Raw genomic sequence first — 21,058 nt, 5'->3', positions numbered from 1 at the left:
TGCGTCCGGTGCGTTGGCCATCAACTGGTTCCAATGGAGACCAATATTGGTGTAGAAAAGATATTTGAACATAATACAAAGATGGATATATTCAAAGGCAAATGATACAGCTTGGCTCAATATGAGTCTGACCTACCCTCCTCTATTTCTTGTTTCTTCTGTTTGCGGCAGCAATGCTGGATGACGATGGTCGCCTGGGAGAGAAGCAGTCATGTTCTGACGACGAAATGACCACGCCCCACTATGGTAATGCTTTGTGGCCTGGATGGGTATGTATAAAAGGCCCACGATCTACCACACAATGATCCCCTAACTCCATCACCTGGGCTACCTGGCCAGGCAACTTGACTGAAGATCTTGCGACAAGGGCCATTCAATTTTACCAAGTTCCCAAAATAATCCAAAAGCAGTCCAAACCCCCACAAAACCTAGGTCACGGCACCCAACCCATCAAGACGCTCTTTCTCCACGATTGATATCCTTGTGTACGAATAGAGCCGGCCAACATGTGGCTGTGACACCGCCTTCTCATCATCCCATATATACGCACCCAAAGCACCCACAATATACGACGCCGACAACGCTTCTGGCTCTATTGAAAGTGAGGAGGCCAAACCTCACTAGCAAAATGCGGGTCTGAACTTCCGCCTTGGCCATTCCAACACTTGTTCAGGCGATGAACTACCTAGGGCATAATAGTATATAAATCCAGCCCCAAGTTATTTACTTTGTTTACTACCTGTCCTCAGATAACTCAACCCGCTATGTCTCTCAACAGTCAGTCAGCCTGCTCCGCCTGACATCCCATACATGACTCACTGCACTAACACCAATAGCTTCTTCAGGAGCGAGAGTAGCGCTACCGTCTAGATCGCTCTGCCCGCCGGCAATGTACCGGTCACTGAGTCCCTACGGACCTTACAGCGTCTCGTGGGATCCAAATATGCTGTTTCTCACATAACAGCATCGACTGACCAATCTTAAAGACCTATCGAGCCATACCATACCGAGCCGAGCCGAGCAGAGCCGAGTCGAGCCGTGACCGCCAACTTGTGCTCTATCCTCTTGCTGTTGGAGTTTCTCGAGAGAAACAGGCCATACTCGGGACGATGACCATCTCCGCCCCGAATACATTCTCGACTCGAATCTCGATGTCTAGTAGGACTCTGTTGAGCCCTCCCGTCCCAGCAACCCCGAGCCTTTTCTACACCTCAGAGCCGCTTGCTTTCGATGGGCAGCCATCCCCATTCATCTCCAGGTACGAACAAGCCAATGTAGTGGCGCGATCTCGGCCCAACCAATTCCAATTCCAATTCACCCCATCACATATGAGACGAGAAGAGGTGTGGTGTCGTTGGTGCAGGGCTGGAGAAGATCAGCCTAATCAGGAGTCGGCCGTGATTAGCAGAAATGATGAAGTTTCGGGACTTTGGGTAGCGGGGAAGATGTAGTGAGCAGCGCTGGGAAATAGTTGACAAGGAGGGTGGTTTGATGGAGGAGTATGGTTTGGAGCGTTTACATGGGAGTTGACGGGAAAGGAGCGAATGAACCCCCTTTCGATTTTGACATTGACGAGGTAATGTCTTTACACATTCTTCCCACCTTTAGGTAGCTAGTTTACACCAAATTGCTCAGCTTTGGCAATGATGACTTTTGTTTCGAGTAGGCTTGTTCGCGGATGTATAAACAGACAAAACAAGCAGACAAACACACATGAGAAAAAAAAAAAAAAAGAAAAAAAAAAGGAAACAAGCCATCTCACCAGCCCAGCCCTCCCTCAAGAACAACGACATTACTGATGAGAAGCTCTGTGGGTACCTAATATAGCGCCCAGTAGGTAGCATAGCGCTATCTGCCTGCCCTTCGAGTTCCGTCTGACCGATGGATTTCGGCCGCTGCCGACAATAACTCCCTGCTGCGGCTCCGACTTCCACTTTGGCTGGGAACACCCACCGCTCTGCCCGTCCACGGCTAATCTGCGACACTACCTCACAGAACTTGACTAGCGACTGGGGAGGGGATGTTGGCGAATTTGCCTCTGTTATTACGGCCAAGCCTTTGCCCTTGTAAAAACAATTGGTACAGACACCTTGTAGAAGCAATTGGTGCAAGTGCCTTTGCTGACGAAATTTCCGCCTGAGACACATTCGTCAAAAGGCCCATACTTGTTTGGCGTTATGCATTTGGTCCAAGAGCCGCGTGGTGATAGGGAGGGATCCTTTGGCTGTTGGGATTTTGGTTGTCCAACAGGCCGGATGGCGATGGATGATGTCGTCCGCACCTTTGTTACCGTCGTCTTTATTTTTTTGCGGCAATCTTTTGCTCTCCGGCACCCAGGCATGGGCGTCAGTTGAGATCTCAGACATTGGCACCAAGAAGAAATCAACAGTCACTCTGCCACAGAGAGCAAGACCGGTATATGTGGTGAAGCGAGACGGAACCGTGGCAGTTCGTGTCGACTTGACCGGAGCAACGGAATTCGCATCGACCATTGAAGAATGCTACAACTGTCCTGACTGAGTGCAGCTGAATGACATGACAATACTGTCTATTAAGGGCGTCCGCAAGCAGTGGGAGGGCAAAAGAATGCCCCAGAGTATCAGCAAGCTCTTGGACATGCCTGTAAGCAATCACTTTACACCCCTTTCAAATATTTTCATTTCCGTAAGGCTAACCCTTCTACTCCGTAGGTTCTGCGCCATTTGACATTTAAGAGTTCGGCCCCTGGCACTGAGGGTGCCGAAATCGCACACAACCGTAACTCACGTATCGAGGCGTAGCTGATTACGGTCGTGGGCGATCAGACTCCGTGCGGTGCGTGCGGGTCGCGCGGAATTTTTGAGAAGTGCAGTAGGGTGGAGGGTGTTGCCTCCAAAGCATGCAACAACTGCCACTACAATGGCGGGGGCACGCAATGCCCGAACCACATCAGACACACCCCTTCCACGACATCCCGCAACCGTGGAAAGCACGCCGTAGAGGACGAAGAGGTTGCGGAAAGCCCGGTCGCGGCCAAGAAGGCACGCCTGGACAGCACTGCTCTTGAAGCATCAATCTTCATCACCGACTTGTCCCTGATTGCTTGAACAAAACGACCTGTCAAGGTGCTCGGCCGTCATCCAAGCGAGCAGCAAACACCACAAAGCCGGATTCCGCTGTTAAGAAATCAACACGGCGCTCGCCAAAGACCAAAGACGAGATCCCTGATTCTGCCTTTCCCCCCCCTCAGCGCCAGCAACTTTTGAATGGCTACTTCGGTTTTATCGGGCCGGCTCGTGCCCCTCCGACAGGCCCATCCCGGGCTCTGAAGCGCTCAAAGAAGGATACTGTTGAGTTGGGGTCGCGCTCCATCAAGCAGCTTTTCAACGCCATCCCTCCTACTATCATCATCTCTGATTCCGAGGAAGACGTTGATTCCTCCAGCTCCGCAGCCTCCGCTACACCAACCCTGAACCGTCTTACTGATATCCGAGCGTTCACAACGCTCGTTTGGGAAGCAGGTCTCCAGCAAATAGAGGTATTCAAGTGCCCGTCTAAGCACGACAATGTCATCCGGCTTGTCAACGACAAGGACTTCGTGCCGTCTTTCGAGCTTGGCCACCCAGATGGCCTTGTGAAGCCGGGTGTGTCGGGTGAATCCGGGAGTATCTCCGGGATATTTTCAGATCCTGGGGGTACCGATGGTGGTATCTGTTGACGAGCTCTCTGAAAGGGGATCAATTAATTGGTGGAAAATCCCCTCGACCTCTTCACGGGAAGCCTTGGCCGGTGTCGCAACTCTTATCTCCTGGACTCTCGCAGGAAGGATCCTCGTTTGGTTCTCTATCTCGTATATCATGTCACTGTACTTTATTAGCTGGCGTGGCGGTTGAGCTATGCGCCATACGCTCAAGGAAAGGGTTGTTCTCGCGGAGAACACGATGGAAGGCACGCGCATCAATGGCGGAGGTGGCGACCTCACCAGCCTCGGGCTCGGGGGTGATGGTGTATCGATGACTTGGGATGAAGAAATTCCCTGGCAAGAAGACCAGATGAAACGACAGGTGCCATTCCCTGGGAAATCCTCCGATATGATTGAAGAGACGCGTCGAATCCATGGAAATTCTCGGGACTTCAGATGAGTACCTTGGGTAGGGAATTTTGGGAAGGTCTACGGCCCTCCACACGAGACTTTTTGACTCGAAAACCTATTCTCGAATCAACTCAAGCCTCCTATACGACGTACCGCCTGGGTGGCCCTCCTCCAACTAGGAGTACCGCGCCCAGACGGCAGAGGGCTGCCGCCGACAGGTGCTCGAGTTCTTCGAGCGGGCGCGGGGGATGCAGCAACTTTTGCCCTCGGCGGGCACACAGGCGTCGTGGTCTCCCATTGTCATGCACTGGGAGCACCAGGCAAACGAAGCGCCGTGAATGGGCGCCTTGGTGAACTTGCGGTTCCCACCGCCACTACCGCTCGGAGTCTGGGAAGCCGGAGAGACCGGAGGGGCCATAGCAGGAGCAGCGGAAGCAGGAGAAGCAGCGGGAGCAACAGCAGGCGCGGGCGCGGGCACGGGCGCAGGAGTGACTGCGGGCACCATCACCGCGCGATCTCTGCTCGGGGGTCGATGGAACCTCGGGGAACCAGTCGATGATCTTGTGGAGCAGCGATGCGGCGAGTTCCAACCGACACAATGTCTGCTGCTACTGCCGGCGACGATGAGGATAACAGCTGCTTCAACGCTGGTAACTTCTGTTCTTCGAAACCTATCAGTCACTTGTGTCGAGGCAGTGGTGGTGGCGATGACAACGATCGTGGCGGACGCGCTGATGATAGCGGCCATAACGACAGGCATGGTCAAGCACCACCCCAAGCAGACCCAACCCCCGTCAAAGGGACCTCAATCCTTCTCGCGTTTAGCCCCCTATAGAGCTTCCTTGGGCTTGTTCGAGTTCCTCCAGGATATCTCTGTAGGCTGAAGTTACTGCGTACTCCATCCTGTGGATCCCACTCCTTGATCGCTGGGTAGTGACATTGTGTCGGCGGATGGCCGCGAAAACGTCTTGGCCAACCTCATCTTGGCTCTCATCGTCATCATCGTTTTGGCCATCTTCGAAAAGATCAATGTCTTCGTTGCCATCGAGTCCTTCGACCAGCTGGGAGATATGATCCCTTTGGCAAGAAGCAGTCTTGTTTTCTGGCGCCCCTGTCCAAAGCGTCGTGAGAGCACAAGCCCTCGTATGTAACAGAGGTGCCCCATTTCCTATTGGTAGAGGTAAGCGCGGGCCTGGTTTGGGAATAGGAGGTCGACAAAAGGTTACAGGGAATCTTAACCTATGGGATAGGAGGCTGTTGGTGTCTAGATCTTCGGTATCAGACTCTGTAACCGGATCGTGGATGCCCTGGAGCAGAAGCCGTGGTAGTCTTGGGCTAGGTATTGGAGGAACGAATTAAGGTCATATCGTGACGGTTTCGTTTCTCGCTCTCTTCAGAATCTTGTCCGATTTGACCACGTCAGTAACGGCTGGTATTTGAGATGGAAAGATAAGTACGCACCTTTAAGAGCCATAGAGTGCTGCATTGCAAAGGGTTTGATCCGTCGATGCCATGGTGTTCGTCATCCTTTGGCCAAGGACAGTGGTCCTCGGTCTTGACTGTTGTTTTCTCCCCCGGAGTGGAGTTTTGCTGCCCTCTTGTTGGCCCTCCACTAGCGCTCGGGCGATCCTTTCTCAACCGTTCTTCTCTCTCTTGGGGAGTTTCAGCAGCTTTCGTTTCGGCCCTCCGTTGGTGCATGAGCTCCTTGAGTGGCATCAGAAGGCAATGATGCGTCACCAATCCACTGCCAGACTCGTGAATGATGTGCTGGATCTGGTGGGAAACGATACAGGGCACTCTTGAGCATAGCGTTGGTCACGATTGCGATTTCATTGCCCAGGGCGCGGTGGGCAAGCGCAACGCGATGAATGGTCATTGGCGGTCTCAGGCCCGACTTGGTCAAGATTGTTCTGTGATTGATAACGCTGGCGGGCTTCGACGGGCCAGCTGGTGGATGGAGGAGGCAAGTTGTCTCCCGTTTTCGGTAGTCGCCTGCTCCGTGCCCCTTTCCAGGACTAATACCTAGACTTGGACCCAAACCACCATTCACTCGCGTCTCGTGCTCCTTCCTCACGCGTCAACACGTCACCGCTTTTAGACCTTTCATCATTTCCGTCTGAACTTTCTGCCTGAACTTTTGTCGAGCGTTGCCCCTCCTCAACTTTTTCTTTCCCGACTTGCTTCCTCGACTGATTATTCTTGCTCCAACAACCAAGAAAAACTTGCCTCTCGAGTCATCACAATCCAGTCTAATGCAAAATTCGATTTGCTCTTGGTCGACCGCTAAAATCTATCATCATCGCAGACCAAACACAAACATGTCGCATATGCAAAACCGCGATCACAGCGAGCAGCCCACTGAGCAAGTCGCTCATTCTTCTTCTTCCAATTCAGCTGCTGGTTCACAAGCTGTTCCCGCTCGCTCTGCTGGCGATCAAATGGATCGTAATTCCCCAGAGAAAGTCACTCTGTTCACTGCCGATGAAAGTCTTTCCGAGCAAGTTGCTTCGCCCACTCCTGAAAATGCAGTCCAATCGAGAACCAATTACCCAGTTCAGAACTGCGCGATCCAAAATGCTGTCGAGGTTGAGGAAGTCGTCGTCCTCCCCTCAATTGAGTCAAGCAAGGAGAACTCCCAGCTCAAGAGGCAATGCGATGCTATTGCCAAGCACGAACAGTCCAAGGGCAAAGGCAAAGGCAAACCTGGCACATGAGGGTTTGTCGCGGCGCCGATGCGCTGCCGGCTGTGTTGGAGGGTACATAGGCTAAAATCAAATTGAGTTTTTGTTTTCGCCTCCATGCTAATGTGTTTTGTTGTCGTTGCGTGCTCCCATAGACGCAGTTTCATGTAGGGAGGCTCTTCTCCAGTGGAGCGCCGATTCGCTCTCTGGGGCTCGAGAAGGAAGCATCTTGCTGCTTCCAAAACCTAGAGTCCACAGAGCCACGATGCCCGCTGCTCATCTTTAATCCCACCTCCTGAGAAGGTCGCCGTGCCTTTGAAAGACCACTTTCCGCCTCTCTGTGCTGTCACGACGTCTTTGATCACGTCAGCTGGGAACTTTGGGGTTTTGAAGTCGGAGTCAGGCTCCCTGGCTTTGCCCTTGCCCCCGCGGGCCGTCTTTGCTTGCTTCAGGAACGCCTGTTCAATGTTCGGAAGGTGCAACAGGTTGCGAAACACAAAGTGAGCATATGGAATCTGGGCTTGCTCGTTCGTTTCCCCGATGCCGCTCTATATGCGCTGCAATGTGAGAACTTTCGCCGTATCAGGGTGGTCGCGGCGCTGAACGCAACGATCCATCAGATCGTCGAAAGTTTCTTTGGACTAGGGTGCGAGCCCGCCGGTCATCCCCTTCCTTCATCTGACTAGGGTATTCATACCAGACGCGGATACCAAGGCCTGGGAAAAATCCCCGTACACTCACTCCTACGCCACCCTCCCGTCAGCTGGAGCCCAGACAGAAAAGACACCGCGAGAGCTCCCCTCCCGTCCGGGCCCCTCCCTCCTGTTTGGCCTCATTCAGTTTTCGATCACTGGAACCATTCAGATTTGAGCACGCCCGAAGCTCTTTGAACGTCTGCACGACTAGACCGGGTGGTAGGATCAGCATACTAGGGTATGCCCGCACAGGCTTTCCTTGGGAGTGAAGGTCCTGCACCCGTAGGTACTCCATCTAAAGAACAGTGCCCTTAATAAGCGTTTACTAAGGTAGGAGAAGGACTTACGGCTCTGGACACACACGTTGCGGCCAACGGCTTCCATACGTGGCCGGCGGGGGAAGCCAAAGGAAGGGCGACGACTTCAGCGCGCCAGGTAGAACTTGCTACGGCAAGAACTTCATCACCTCCATGGGCTTCTCCCCAGACGCCTTTGTACAGATGGCCTTCCAAGCAGCCTACTACGGCCTCTACGGCCGCGTCGGTTTTTGGGAAATAATATCATTGTGCAATCATTGTACTCCCTCCCACCAAACAACATTCTTCCACCAACTTCCCCAGGGAGTCTCGCGGGCCTTGCTAAGTTTGAAGTCAGTGATACAACAAGAGGACTAGGGAAATGCTTACCCGATGTTGATGTGGAGGACGGTGGCACGGTACTCGTGCAAGAGGGTGCGCTGGGCGGGGGTGAGGGCAGCCATGGTTGGAGAGGTGTTGTTACAGAAATGAACAACGCGCGTGGAGGAGGAAAGAGGGGAGGGGGAAGAGGAGGAGGGAGGGGATGGGTTCCCATAGGAACCAGGGAGAGAACCCGAGGAATACATGAGAGGCCGTGGCTCTCTGTTCAGTTCAGTTCTTGGTTCCCATCAAAGTATAATCCTGGCGTTTTCTGGGAGAAAAAAGTTTCCTAGGCGATAATAACTCCCACACCAAACCAGCGACGCGTCATGACTCCTTTCAAGACGTTTCATTTTTTCCATTCAATTTTCAACTGATATTACTGATATGTTGCAAGGGGTCAAGGGCCTCTCTACAACGGAGGGGGGTACGAGGAAAACAAGGGACGCCATGTACTCCCGGGGCACCCTATTCGACTCCCTTCGTCTCTATCCTCAAAACCGCTGCGGCCGCCGCATTTCGATCCGCTTCTCCTGCTGCTGCATCTCCTGCTGCGTGGTGTGTCTGTAAGGGGGGCTGCAAACATCCCGTCCAACCCATCTTTCAAATCGCTTCTTCCCTCTCCCCTCTTTCTCCGAATTCCATCCTCTTCCCGACCCCATTGTAAGTATCCCAATCATCGATGACCCCTGTCGTTCCTTTCTTCCCTCTCCAGTCACTATCGACACTAGGACAAATGAAGACGAGAAACGACAGAACCATGACCAATTTCGCGGACAGCACCATACCCAGTTCCGGTGCACTTCTCGACGAGTTGAGCACCCATTACAGCTTTGGGCACTCATCAATATCGCTGGCAATGGAAAATGGATCAATACCACGTTGTTCAGCAACTCCTTTCCGGCCTTGCAGTCATCGTCGGCACGAAGAGATTACCCAGATCACGGACGACCTCTTCAAAGATGTGTTCGTCGAGCTGCCCGAACACGAGGTCGAGGACCTCGCAATGCCGAGGGCGACTGGCCTTCCTCTTACGGTTGTCGCCAACCTCCATCGCACCGAGCCTAGCCCCCAACGTCGTAACATACTCCTAAATCGCACACAACTCATCGGAGGGGGCCGCCGCCGGGGCCGAGGGGCCGGGGAGAGGGAGAACCGTGAGATACGTACCCGGGTATTCGATGAGGTATCGCGTAGTGATGAGAAGGCCACATTAGGAGTTAGTACCGTCAAAAAGTTGATCCAACTCAACTACGATGGCGGGCTATCTTACATGTTCATGTACCTCATTGTTGACGCCCATCTCATACAGCCAAAAGACTGTGTCAACATGGTATTTGGGTCTCGGGAAGTCACCTTTGTTTGCATGGACAGTCAGGAAGTGTGCCGTAATCGAACACAGGCGGATCAGCCTCCTCGCTTGAAACATCCTTGACTGTTTTACCGAGTGCCCGAGCCCCCCTCACAAGCAACTCCCCGTCAGGAATGCAGTTGGTGAAGGGGTGGCGCCTAGAGACTAGGGATTTTCAAAGCGCACTGCTGGTGATCTCTTCGCGAACGCGGGACCGGGTCTCCTCCTAGGACGACCCGCTATCACTCGTCAACTGTGCGATCCGCTCAATCATGTTCGACGCCTCCGACAGATACTTTGCGGTCTGGGCGTCATCCTTGTAAAATAACGGGAACGAGGCGGTATTGACGTGTGGGTTGGTGATGGTCGGTTTTTCCCAACGACTTCCCAGGTCTTTCATCAAGTCCATGAGCGACCTGTAATCCAAGCGAGGGGACGGATCGCCAGAAAGGGAGAGGGGCAACCGCGCAATGCGGGCCAAAATCTTCGCGGCCCGCACCCAGGGGCGTAGTTGTCCATCATGTCTCTCATCTTCTGTCTCACCGGGGGCACCATCTCATTGCTGAAAAATATAGCCGTGGCATTCCATTTCCTCTGGCAAAGGTGTGGGAGCAAATACACGGCGTGATGGAACGATGAGAACGGAGTGTCCACGAGAGGTAGAGGCAAAGACGCGATTCGGGTTTTGGGTGCACGGCGGGGCGAAGTCTGGAAAAAGCGGAATTGTTAGCTTGGCGCAAATGAGCTCCTGATCGAATTGAAACCGAATGAAACTCAACTGGCAATAATATTCACTGCGTGGACTTGTTTAAACGTGTGGAAATGGAGAGTGTCCATGAAAAGTGGGAGGGCCAGTTTGGCGCGGGACAGGCCACCCGATTCCACTTCAGCAACTGGAGTGGGGACACACGACACGGGGCTCCTGAACCGCGACTTCCGGCTTTCTGGTCGCCAATTGTTTTGGGAAACAGGATTTGAGTCTCTGGCAGAAAATAGAAGGCATGTTAATGTCGAATGTGAAGAGACAATCACTTGATCACTTTTCCACTGCATTTTCTGGTCGCTTCGAAGCCGAGACCCGCATTATGGCTACTTCGACGATTTGTTCCGAGACAGCATCTGTCTCTTGCCTCGGGAGAGATTTCTGTACACGGGCCTCAATACCCACAATCCCATGCTTGAGATTTGGTCCCATGCATACATGTATACAATTTTGCAGTTATGCACACCGACAGAAAACCCCATCAACTATCGCGGTTACCAATCAGGAACCCGACAGCGTTCATCGTCTACAACGGACAATATTGACGGACGACATGAGGGAAGCCTCGGGATCGGATGATTTATTCTTGGGCGTCTCCAAAGCCGTCTTCTTTCGGAACAAACGGGAACCAGCGTCTCTTTTTGGGTCGGTTCGCTAGTGTTGGGAGTTGGCTTGTCAAGGACATCCAGGTTCGCAGAAGCTGGCTGATAAGTGGTCTCTATTGCCAGGAGTTCTTCAGGATCTGAGTCGGTTTCATGGGTGATTGGGTGCTGTCGAAGTACTACATATACCCCCTGTAAAGGTTTGGTACATAGGTTGACCTGACGGTGTTTGGAGATCGAGACTGAGACGCGACTTGGGATCAAAAGATAGGTAAGGGGCGGGGATATATCCCAATGGAAGGTACAAAAGGTATTGTCAGCTCCAAATTGCCCTTCGGCTTGAAGTGAGTGCCCCTCATACCATCATTACCTCTAATAAGAAGAATCTCTGACGACATGGCACCTATTAGCGGAGCTCTCGGCAATGGAGGCGGATGGGGAAAAGTCTGAGACTTTAAGCGAGTATGTTGGAGACGGTTTGCTATTTGGCGAGCTTGGGACTGTCGGGCTACGGAGAGCTTCGTAGTGGTCGGTGTATTCGTCCGCCGTTGCCCGCCCGTTATTGGAACCGTAGATCCATACAGTACCCGTATCGGCCGTAGTATTGTTGTTATCGTAGAGGTTGAGTAACCCAATACCTACTCATTAGGCAACCAAGTACCAAGTCTTGCTGATGGTCTTCGCACCATAGTTGTAGGATTAACGCCAACTGGTCGATGCTGTAGTTGTTCTCCAATGGCCTGACGTTTTTATCACTTATGGTGAATGTGCGTTCTCCATCAGCCATCTCGGCACCCTGGGCGATAGCATGGAGTTCCTCGATGGTAGGAGTTGTTATGCCGAATTGTTCGGCGACAGCAGGCAGCGGGCCAGAGAGGAAAGAGAGCGATCCGATCCCGAGATCTCTACAACACAAGCTCAAGCAACGCCAAAAGCTCACCAAGCCGTGGTTCACCCAGCCTTCCTCTAGCCTCGACGTTGCTATCATGGGCCGAACATAAGAGAGCAAGCCAGCGTCTCCCGAAGACTGTCGCCAACTATCTTCTAATAGCCGATTGGTTCGGTCCCCTGACTCATATGGAGCGCCCGTACAAGCCACAAAATTGGAATGGTGTCAAGTTCAACGACATGCATACCATTTTTAAGACATGCATCAAGTGAACTGCAGATGCATCAATGCCCATCAATGCGTACCGTAGAGAACGCGGGCGTACCGACCCTCCCGCCCCCTCTACACCGTAACTAGGTAGAGTTACCGACACAGGGACCTGGCATCCCCTGGCACAACCGATGCAAAGCAACTAAACATGCCCCTGGTCATGGCCCGTGAGGGCATTCGTGCTACCATCTTCGTCGCCCTCCATCGCTACACCACGCAACGAACCATCAAAGACCTCAACGCAAGTGCGCTGCACAGGGTGGTGTAAACTTTCGGCGGCTATCATGCCGACGATTGGGTCCAGATTTTTCAGACCTTTTCGTATTTTATGGCACGCCCCTCCGGTAGTATCTACGCGTGCTGCTCCCACGGACGAGGATAGACTCGGCAGGCCGCATGTACCCGGAACGGCTGAGTTATATACAGGAGGGAGTAATGCCCTTGGATTTCACCAGCCGATGCCAAAACATTCTCGTTGAAGGGAAAAGGTGGCGAAATCTGGCCACGCGATCAATAGGCGGGTGGAGACTTGAACTCGCAAACGTCACTCATGAGGAGCGCCGTTGCATGGTAGTCGGCAGGGACAACCGGCTGCACGGGAGGAACTGGTCAAGCCGGGTCGGGACTTGGGACGTCCTGGGCTCAAACTTGTCCCCCAAAGGAGCGAATAGCACGCCTCACGACAACTGGCGCCCATGTGGCCGGTCCGTTGCGGTTCTCCTTGTCCGTTGGGACTCTCTTCTTCTCTAGAGTCCGTTGAACTGCCCAAACCGGAATCTTCCCCAGGAGGAATAGCACGCTTCACGACAATCGGCCCTCACGTGGCCGTTGCGTTGCGGTCCTCATTGTCGGTTGTAACTCTCTTTTAGAGAGACCAGAGATCGGCGTAGCCAGAGTCACTACTTCTCTTCGGAACTAATCATCTTCCCGAAGTTTGGTGAGCTCTCTAGAGATAGGAATTGTGGCAAGCAATGTTTTTGTCTGAAGTGGTTGCCCACGAGATAGCCGGAGTTGTTTGACGGTTGTTTGGCTATTGGATGCCATGTAATGTCATGGGAAGCACTTGCGGCGGCCTTCAATGGGGCAGGCTAGGTGGCTGGCTCGTCGCGCCGTGCCCCCGCGCCCCTCCGCTACCGACCCGATTGTACCAATTCGATAGGTAGTGTGAAGCGCGGCCTCATCTGCTCGCCGCGCACCTGGCACAGAGGCACGTCCTGTGGTTGATGTCGCATGCTGCATCTTACAAAAGCCGAGTTCCGTCGTCAATGTAATCATGTCCGATCAAATGCGATATCTCGCCAAACAATATCATCACGACGGACCAGAAACGCACCATACCTTCAAAGGCCAGCTGATCTACCATGACATGACTGCCAAGGTTCGGGATGACGGCTGACGACGCTGAAACAATAACCCAGAAGCGAAGCTACAAGCCTTTTCCCTGGTCATGAGTAAGAGCATAAGGTTACAGTAAGAACGAATAAGAGTGGGGGATACTCACGGTTACGGGCTCGGTCAGAAATACAATAGACAGCAGCGACAGAAACATAATTGACATGTAACACTTGGGATTCAAAGGTAGCTACAGTGGGGTGCCAGAAGTCTGTGTGCCTTGTACCATAGGTCCGAGGTGACGTTCAGTAGGTAGGTAGGCCAACGTCTGGCCAGGCACTCTGTTCTTCGCAATCTTCTTGTAATTGGCGTCCGACGGTGAGATTTCCCGCGGAGTTCTCTGGACGAACACCAGGTCTTCGTCGGGTTGCTCCGCAATAGCAGGGAGTCTAGGACGTACATAATCGAGGTTGTGATACCCGGCATGCTCAGGGTAACCCGCCTGGACGAGGATTGCGTTACTGTTACTCCCGGAAGAGGCCGAATACCGGGATGGATCCCGATGCTAAGAGAATTCGGGATGCCATAGCATCTGCAAATGCTGAGGATTCACAGGGTTGGTGATATATGGCTGGTCGCTGGTATTCCTGTCTTCCACCTCAAACTTGGCCTTACCCTTAACCTCGGTCTTCTTTCTAGCTTTCGGGGGCATGGTGTCGTTGTGCGGCGAGGGTTACTATGGTCGGAGTAGTGCTGTAGTCGGCTGGGGATTCAAGTAAAGAAGAGGTTTGGTAGAAAATGGAGGAAGAGGTTTGGTTGAAGAAGGAGGGGATGAGAAAAATTTCTTTTATATGCTAATTCCATCAATATCCACAGGAGAAAGACTTTCATCCAGATGGGAAAATCAGTTGTCCGAGAGATATCAGATGGCGTCTCGAGAAGATATCTCACTATCAAACTTGATGATCTTCTCCTTACTTCTTACTTTCAACCCGATCTGGTTGGTTGTACCGAGAGGTGTCTTACTAAAACCGATCAGCAATTCTTTTTGGGTTGGTCGTGTTCAGAGATCTAGAACGTTGGATATAAGGAAGATGACTGAGAGCGGAGCGCGAAGAACAACACAAACTGATACCAATGCCCACGGCTCACGCCCCTCGCATGCCTCCCAGCGACCGGCCACGGCATCTTCGGTTTCAATCGCTTGAGCGCCCCACGACAATACTGATGCCGTATTCGTTTCTTTATACTTGTGAAGAGTATCCCAACACTCTTTGTCCTTTACTGGTTGGTCCGGACATGGCTTGTCTATGCTAGGTTGATCCGCCGTAGGGTCGCTGTGTTGTTAACGGCAATGGCTCACTTGCTCCATTGCCCGATGCTGTTGGATTGGATGTTGCATGTTTTGCAGTGGATTTGGGCCGGTTCATTCGCCGCATGATACGCAAAGGCTTGAATGCAGTAGAGGCATGGTGAATGTTGCAGTTGGGGTTCGTGGATGGGTTGCTGGGCGGCGAGCTGGAAGCCCGAGGTCGACTTGCTCCATATCTCTATCTACAAATCGACGACGTGTTCCTTGCCCTGTCCAGTCTATGAGTCTAGGTACGCAACTATATCCCCAGTACGTCCTCTCAGTTCCAGATGTTGAAGTCGTCGTTGCCCTCCGGCAAGAGGTTCGAGGGTGAGGGCATGATCATCAAGACCACAACGGCACACTTGAGTATGTCGGATCAAGTCCGAAGATTATGGAGATTTGATCGGCGGTCATGATAACTGGAGTAGCAGCGAATGTCAATTTGAAAAGAACTGTTCATTGCTTGTTGTCGATACGGGAGTTGACACGGGGTTTCCCCGTCCACACACCCAGTAAGGGAAGTAGCATCTAGTACTATCCCCGTCAAGTTGGGAATGAGGCGGGTAAGAAAGGGCTGCAAACCTAGATATCCTTGAACGGTCTTGGTGGTCTTGCGGCGGTCTGCTGGCGATGGTGGGATCTTGGGGACACTCTATCTCAACTGCTTGAGCGAAAAATGGGGGCGTTTGATCTCGCCACGTATACTAAAAGTCGCGTTTCGTGTAAATCTGGGTCTTGGGGATTTGAGGCATATGTCTGATTGCCTTTTATCTGGATGGCGGGAATGGAACTGGGCAGTACCGGTACGGGATGTTGCTGAATGACGCGCATAGGAATTCCTGTAGTTCAGGAGAGGCTGATCAGATCAACAAGGACTTGTTGGCGACTGTTGATGGAGCGAGAGCGAATATTGGCGGTCATGTGCCTGGCAGTGTACGGGTTAGGATGTGAAATTACCGTTCCTTCCTTTTCAGGTTTGCGACTTTGGAAGGCACCCTTCACTGACGGTAACTTGTTGACCGCCTTGAGTTTTGCCTGGAAGCTTCCTTCACTTTCTCCTCGTCACCAAGGTTACCTACCTTTTCCTGCCACTTGATCGCGTCCGGAAATCTTTTGCACGCCTCTTTCTGTTCTCCTCACTACACCAATTTCCACCACTTCTTCAGCAAACCCAGCAGAATCGCCGAGACTCTTCATACCCTTCTCTATCAGCGCCTTCTGAGCTTTCAGTTTGCCGACGTCGCCCTTGTTCTTTGTCGCGTCCCTCTTGTCACCCAGCCTAGTATCGTCGTCGTCTTTGTGCGACGTCTTTTTTCCTTATAAATAAATATTGGATCTTTAAGGTACGGCAAGCATCTCTCGATGTCTATTTCACTGGCTTGTAACTCCCAAAACTTATAGAAGTCTATTATCCCCCGCCGTTAAAATGGAAGCCAACCCTCCTACCACTCCCCCCGGACCGTCGAAGAGAAAATCCCCCTCTTCTCACGAAACCAGTCTCCCTCAAGCTCGCAACCAAAAGCGTCAGAGGATAGTGGAGCGCGAGGAGCCCTCACATAAGCTGAGCGACCCTTCTCCACATCAGCACACCACGTCGCCAAAGAAAATCCTCGAGTCAGAGCACGAAGACGAGGAGTCGGAAGGTGAATCAATAGTGTCAGACCCGACGGACAACGAGTTCGAAGGTGCAACTGGCAATCAACCTCACATTGCCGACGATCTCGACCGCGCTATTCACAGAAACACTCGAAGACCAATTTTGGTTCCAGTCGAGCCCGAGCTGTCGACAAGCGACATCGACGACCTGCTCTCCAATTCAGAGTTTGACTTGGACAGTGGAGAGGAAGAATCCAACTCCACCACCAAAGGATCACCTTCGCGCAGAATAGCCGGTAGAAACGAGGAAGGATATTACGTGGCCATGTCTGGCCTTGAATATTACAACTCCCTTCCCGAGCCCGACCTCCGCCGCGAGGCTATTCGTTGGATGGAGGAGAACTCGCGTGCTGACCCGAAAGGGACTGTTGTGTATCCTCCTCCGTGGTACATTGCCACCCGCTTTGATCCACCTCGTCCCAGATTGTGGATCAAGGACTTCTTCTCGGGTAGAGTTCGCCCGCGTCAGCTGGTTAATGACCGGCTGGCCGAGATGACCGTCGCCCAGAGGGAGGAGTGGGCAAGGGAGCATGGGATGGGAGGATATGACGATGATGACACCGAGTAGGAGACGGAGAAGTGCCAGGGAGGAGCGATGAGCCTGGGAATGGTGAATCAGAGAGTGGTGAAGGGAGTCATGGGATAGTGAGAGAGAAAGGGGGTCCTAGAAGAGTTATCGCAACTGGTCTACGTCGCAAGGCTACTAGCTAATTTGTTTGACATTGTGATTGCTATGAAGCAAGGTCTTGATACCGTCCAATGTACAAGAAGAAGTACCGTTCTATTTCCTGTTGTAGTTCTTTTAGCCACGGAGCCTACCCTTCCAAGTTTCTCTTGTTTCTCTCTCAGCCCTCTCGAGGGCACACCATTCCTAGCAGATGGGACTTTCATATTCATCGTCAGTGTCGTGAGAAGACTTGCAAGCTTGAAACTTCACTCGAACAGCGTTGGCCATACGCGCAACATCTCAAAACTCGCAGATTTACTACCATCAACAACAACCAAGAAGTGAAGATAGAACCTTTCCATCGGTCGCCTCACCGAAATGTCACCAAATACCAAGTATCATGCAAAGGAAGTCTAAGTGGCTTGGCGTTTGGATTTGACACAGGATCACAAATACCAGAAGCTCCAAAAGTTGTCTAGGCGCTTCTTATTACCCGTCACCGGTTACATACGCTCCCTGCGGGTTCAGGTGGTCTAAAGCTTGCCACGATGCAGCATTTAACGGCATCCTTTGACGCACTCTGACGCATGGCACTCATTAGGTACAGCTGAGGTGGGGGAGGGATTCTTGCGGGCATCTGTTCGCAGCCATCAAGTTCTTGACTCTCAGATAATCCATGGTATGGAGGCTTTGAACAAAATAACAAAGCTAACAAAAGGTAAGCAGGATGACTATGTCATATCAAGCGACCAAGTCATCGGTGAAAGAGTCACATCTTGCTGTTTGACCAATTAGACTCACAACACTGTCATGACAGGGCAGGGATACCTTTCCGCCGTCGGCCTTTCCATAAGAACAACCACAACCCTAGCCAACTGGCAGGACAACCTGTTCTTTACATGCTATCAAATAACTAAGGTACGTACGTACATATTTTCTCCCTCCTGATCGCCCGTGTTTTCCCTTCATCAGCTCGAATCTCGAAACGCCAATACTAAGACTTGATAGCAGTTGCCAGTATCCAGAGACAGCGTTTCCAGCAATGTTCGATCTCCTGAAACATTATCGCAGCAACATGGGTTGTACCACCGGCATCTCGTCTTGCACAGGCCAGACAAAGCAGTCCATGAGGAGCCTCGTTGCATCTGATACGCCTGGTTCTTTCCAACCTAAGATGAATCAATATTTATTTCCAGCGCCGGTTCCTGCATTAAACCACCGCGTCATGGACAACATGATGAAGGAACTGGACATCTCTAGGACCACCAGGGACCCATATACATTTCTCAGAGTCTAGCGCCAAACCGCGATGGTGCACTGGCCCCTGGAGAACGATATTGAGCGGCTGATTCTTGAAAGGGCCTGAACGACGCTATCGCCATGTGCCAGAACATATCCACCGTCCCGTCAGCCACGCGATGATGAAAGCATATCCATCAACACTACCTAGGTACCAAGAGTTCCAGCTAAACATCAGAAGTTAGACAGACTCCAAGACACTTAACCAAAATTCTCATCGACACCTCATCCAACCCATCTGACGTTGTTCTTTTGTCTCTTGTCCAGATGAAAACCCAGATGGACAACGGAGCAAACCATCCGAAGTGAACCGGAAACCCACGCAATCCCGGGCATGCAAGCTGGTTCAGTCAACGGCTCTTTCAGTTCACACTACTTTGTCAGCGTCAAGGAAGCACTGTCCCTTCCATTCCTTCCCCAAGAATCATATTCTGGCCATGTCGTCGGAGATGATTTTTTGCGTCATACCCGAGATGGTATCAAAGTCTGTCAAGAGTTGTTCGTCGTCCTCAAGGAGGAAGGAGCAGACGAACTCGATGAGGACGATCAAAAGTGCGTTCGTCCGCGGTCTCTGTCGTCGTTCCTTTCTTGCTCTCCAGTCACTATCGCGACTGTGAAGAGTAGGAAAAGCGAACGACAACAATGGCAGCACCGACCAACGACGACGCTCTGAATGGCACCTCCGATGAATTCGTCGATGAACTGAGTACCCAGCTCTGGGCCCTCGTCAATGTCGCGTCCACCAGAAGGTGGATCAATCCACGTTTTCAACAGCTCCTCCCGTTCCTCGCCATTATCACCGGTCTCCTCGCAAGCCTAAAGTTCTCCTTCTGCCCCAGCCTTGAAGACATTTTCGGGTCTTTCGTTCCTGGCTCATCTACCTACGCTTGGCTAAAGATCTAGCCAAACGAGATATCTTCTACAACAGATTTGGACTACGGCAAAGATAGTGTCGTTCTCTAGTCATTGGGATTGGAATACAATTTCAAGGTATTGCAAAGTACAAATGCTTCCTATGAATACCTGCCTTCTTCCAAGTGGTAGCTTTTGTACCTCATTTCCTGCTTAGGCTAAGGAAGTTCCTCTTAGTACCCCTTTTCTGCACTGTTGCTTTTCCTCTTTTTCGGACAAAACACCTTATGTCTGACAAGTGAAGGTCTGAAGGACAAGACGAAAGATTATGGGATCGTTGGACTATAAGCACCATTCCCTAGCCAGGTAACTTTGGACGTGCTGTGGGCTCGTTGCCGGACCAGTTGCCAGGTGAAAATACCACGTCCCGCACGCGGAAACCGCCCCACTGCGGGACACTTGAAAACACCATTCACTTGTATCTACAGCCTGACCGCCCGAGTTTTGTTTGCCTCGGTGGTCTTGGACTCCATGCCCTAAGAGCTACCCACGGAAATTGACTACCCAGCCCGCTCCCTCGCGTCTTTTCTTACCCATCGCAATCCACACTCGACATTGAAGTTTTCCCGTTAAAACAACACATTCACAAGCAGTCAGCCTACCAAGCTCTTGTAATTTCAACAGCAACCCTTCTACCTCGCCGTTGTTTATTTGAAGTCAACCGACCCGTCACTATATCACAGACTTTCTTGCTTTTGACATCCTACTTCCTGCTTAACAACCACTACCCTCCTCTCAACAACAAGTGTATGACAGCCCATCTTCTCCTTCTGTTACTTCTATATATCTGACAACTGAAGTGTCAGCAATTTTCTCGATCATCATGTCCTACCAACCTACCACCAACGTCGCTTCCGGACTTGAAGGACAGCTCGGCTCAGACAAGATCACCGATCACGTCTCGTCCCCAGCTGGACAGCTCCCCGGCGAGTCCTCCACACTGGTTTCACAACCTAGTGTCTGCAACCCTGAGCTCCCAAACACTCGGGAACAACGGAACCATGATCGCGACAACGAGCTCGAGAACACACAGATACCTCTGAACAGCGCAAGTTACGACGCTGACGACGAACATGTGTCAAACCCTCCCGATTCGTCAAGCCCACCGTTTACTGCGGAAGACGTCGACCAGGATGTACAAGAGCCCATCGGTAACCGAGCCGACGTCCCCCAAACCACCGAGGAGACTCTGCGCAGCCAGGCGATAGCCTGGATGGAGGCAGTCTACCATGATGCACCCAACGGAACGGCGATCGCCCCTCCAACTTGGTATGCCTCCTCTCACAGTACCCCTTCGCGCCCGCGCGTTTGGATCAAAGACTTTTTCACGGGACATGTCCGTCCTCGCAGGCTGGTTAATGACCGCCTTGCGGAGATGTCCCTCGTGGAAAGGGAGAGGTGGGAAAACCGCCAGAGGAGGATGAGGGGCGAGCCGGCGGAGTGAGCTAGCTTGGTTTGTGCTTGGCGTTAGGGAGAGGTATGGAAGATGTGATAGCTACAGGATACTGTGGGAATGGCGGACTGGGTAGTCCGGTGATCGCATTCCAAACAGTCATGGATGTGAGGTCCAGTTGAGCTTCAAAGGGTTAAGGCCTTACAAGCGTTTCAAACCTATACATACCTATCCCTTTTGTTTCTGATGATTGGTATATAAGTCAAGCTCCTAAGTAGTGGTAGGTTTTGTTTGGAAGCGATTTCCAACTTCTTGATGCCCGCCTCGCGGGCGTAGATCGGCCCGTGTTCTTGCTTGCTTCCAGTTCTTTCTCAACTTGTATCGTTTTCCTTACCTCCACACAACCAAACTCTTCTTTCCTATTCAAGACAACTTGAACGTATAG

The 21,058-nt window shown here is 52.0% G+C and overlaps 12 protein-coding genes across 12 annotated transcripts; 6 read left to right on the top strand and 6 right to left on the bottom strand.

Moving 5' to 3' along the window:
* Window positions 1–428: 428 nt before the first annotated feature.
* Window positions 429–1,757, bottom strand: B0T23DRAFT_404938 (uncharacterized protein; the record flags this gene model as incomplete). The annotated part of the gene is made up of 6 exons (XM_062838950.1): window positions 429–592; window positions 622–685; window positions 820–909; window positions 1,133–1,199; window positions 1,327–1,427; window positions 1,710–1,757. The coding sequence occupies 6 exons, from the start codon at window positions 1,755–1,757 to the stop codon at window positions 429–431; spliced, it is 534 nt and encodes a 177-aa protein (XP_062693411.1).
* An 829-nt stretch (window positions 1,758–2,586) lies between these two features.
* B0T23DRAFT_442834 (uncharacterized protein) lies at window positions 2,587–3,769 on the top strand (the record flags this gene model as incomplete). The annotated part of the gene is made up of 3 exons (XM_062840830.1): window positions 2,587–2,622; window positions 2,691–2,757; window positions 3,105–3,769. 3 exons carry the CDS (start codon window positions 2,587–2,589, stop codon window positions 3,695–3,697), a joined length of 696 nt encoding a protein of 231 aa, XP_062693410.1. The 3' UTR covers window positions 3,698–3,769.
* Window positions 3,770–3,854: 85 nt separating this feature from the next.
* Window positions 3,855–4,329, top strand: B0T23DRAFT_380893 (uncharacterized protein). Its single transcript, XM_062837230.1, has one exon. It carries the CDS (start codon window positions 3,876–3,878, stop codon window positions 4,119–4,121), a length of 246 nt encoding a protein of 81 aa, XP_062693409.1. The 5' UTR covers window positions 3,855–3,875; the 3' UTR covers window positions 4,122–4,329.
* On the bottom strand, window positions 3,855–4,832 carry B0T23DRAFT_453912 (uncharacterized protein; the record flags this gene model as incomplete). Its single annotated transcript, XM_062841191.1, has 1 exon — window positions 3,855–4,832. One exon carries the CDS (start codon window positions 4,830–4,832, stop codon window positions 4,248–4,250), a length of 585 nt encoding a protein of 194 aa, XP_062693408.1. The 3' UTR covers window positions 3,855–4,247.
* A 127-nt stretch (window positions 4,833–4,959) lies between these two features.
* B0T23DRAFT_296844 (uncharacterized protein) lies at window positions 4,960–5,121 on the bottom strand (the record flags this gene model as incomplete). Its single annotated transcript, XM_062834293.1, has 1 exon — window positions 4,960–5,121. A coding segment is annotated over one exon (162 nt), but the record flags the coding sequence as incomplete, so codon positions are not given.
* A 1,269-nt stretch (window positions 5,122–6,390) lies between these two features.
* B0T23DRAFT_429157 (uncharacterized protein) lies at window positions 6,391–6,786 on the top strand (the record flags this gene model as incomplete). The annotated part of the gene is made up of 1 exon (XM_062840176.1): window positions 6,391–6,786. The coding sequence occupies one exon, from the start codon at window positions 6,391–6,393 to the stop codon at window positions 6,784–6,786; it is 396 nt and encodes a 131-aa protein (XP_062693406.1).
* Window positions 6,787–6,998: 212 nt separating this feature from the next.
* On the bottom strand, window positions 6,999–8,208 carry B0T23DRAFT_429156 (uncharacterized protein; the record flags this gene model as incomplete). The annotated part of the gene is made up of 4 exons (XM_062840175.1): window positions 6,999–7,211; window positions 7,796–7,977; window positions 8,061–8,086; window positions 8,135–8,208. 4 exons carry the CDS (start codon window positions 8,206–8,208, stop codon window positions 6,999–7,001), a joined length of 495 nt encoding a protein of 164 aa, XP_062693405.1.
* A 677-nt stretch (window positions 8,209–8,885) lies between these two features.
* Window positions 8,886–9,560, top strand: B0T23DRAFT_396229 (uncharacterized protein; the record flags this gene model as incomplete). Its single annotated transcript, XM_062838233.1, has 1 exon — window positions 8,886–9,560. One exon carries the CDS (start codon window positions 8,886–8,888, stop codon window positions 9,558–9,560), a length of 675 nt encoding a protein of 224 aa, XP_062693404.1.
* A 142-nt stretch (window positions 9,561–9,702) lies between these two features.
* On the bottom strand, window positions 9,703–9,918 carry B0T23DRAFT_317603 (uncharacterized protein; the record flags this gene model as incomplete). Its single annotated transcript, XM_062835009.1, has 1 exon — window positions 9,703–9,918. A coding segment is annotated over one exon (216 nt), but the record flags the coding sequence as incomplete, so codon positions are not given.
* Window positions 9,919–16,112: 6,194 nt separating this feature from the next.
* Window positions 16,113–16,910, top strand: B0T23DRAFT_317049 (uncharacterized protein; the record flags this gene model as incomplete). Its single annotated transcript, XM_062834973.1, has 1 exon — window positions 16,113–16,910. The coding sequence occupies one exon, from the start codon at window positions 16,113–16,115 to the stop codon at window positions 16,908–16,910; it is 798 nt and encodes a 265-aa protein (XP_062693402.1).
* A 2,592-nt stretch (window positions 16,911–19,502) lies between these two features.
* On the bottom strand, window positions 19,503–19,703 carry B0T23DRAFT_316123 (uncharacterized protein; the record flags this gene model as incomplete). Its single annotated transcript, XM_062834905.1, has 1 exon — window positions 19,503–19,703. A coding segment is annotated over one exon (201 nt), but the record flags the coding sequence as incomplete, so codon positions are not given.
* Window positions 19,704–19,849: 146 nt separating this feature from the next.
* Window positions 19,850–20,664, top strand: B0T23DRAFT_412893 (uncharacterized protein; the record flags this gene model as incomplete). The annotated part of the gene is made up of 1 exon (XM_062839500.1): window positions 19,850–20,664. The coding sequence occupies exon 1, from the start codon at window positions 20,044–20,046 to the stop codon at window positions 20,662–20,664; it is 621 nt and encodes a 206-aa protein (XP_062693400.1). The 5' UTR covers window positions 19,850–20,043.
* Between the last annotated feature and the right edge of the window lie 394 nt (window positions 20,665–21,058).

The sequence above is a fragment of the Neurospora hispaniola genome, assembly GCF_033458365.1.
Source record: "Neurospora hispaniola strain FGSC 10403 chromosome Unknown B0T23scaffold_4, whole genome shotgun sequence".
Lineage (NCBI taxonomy): Eukaryota > Fungi > Ascomycota > Sordariomycetes > Sordariales > Sordariaceae > Neurospora > Neurospora hispaniola.
This window is presented reverse-complemented; position numbering and strand designations above follow the sequence as displayed.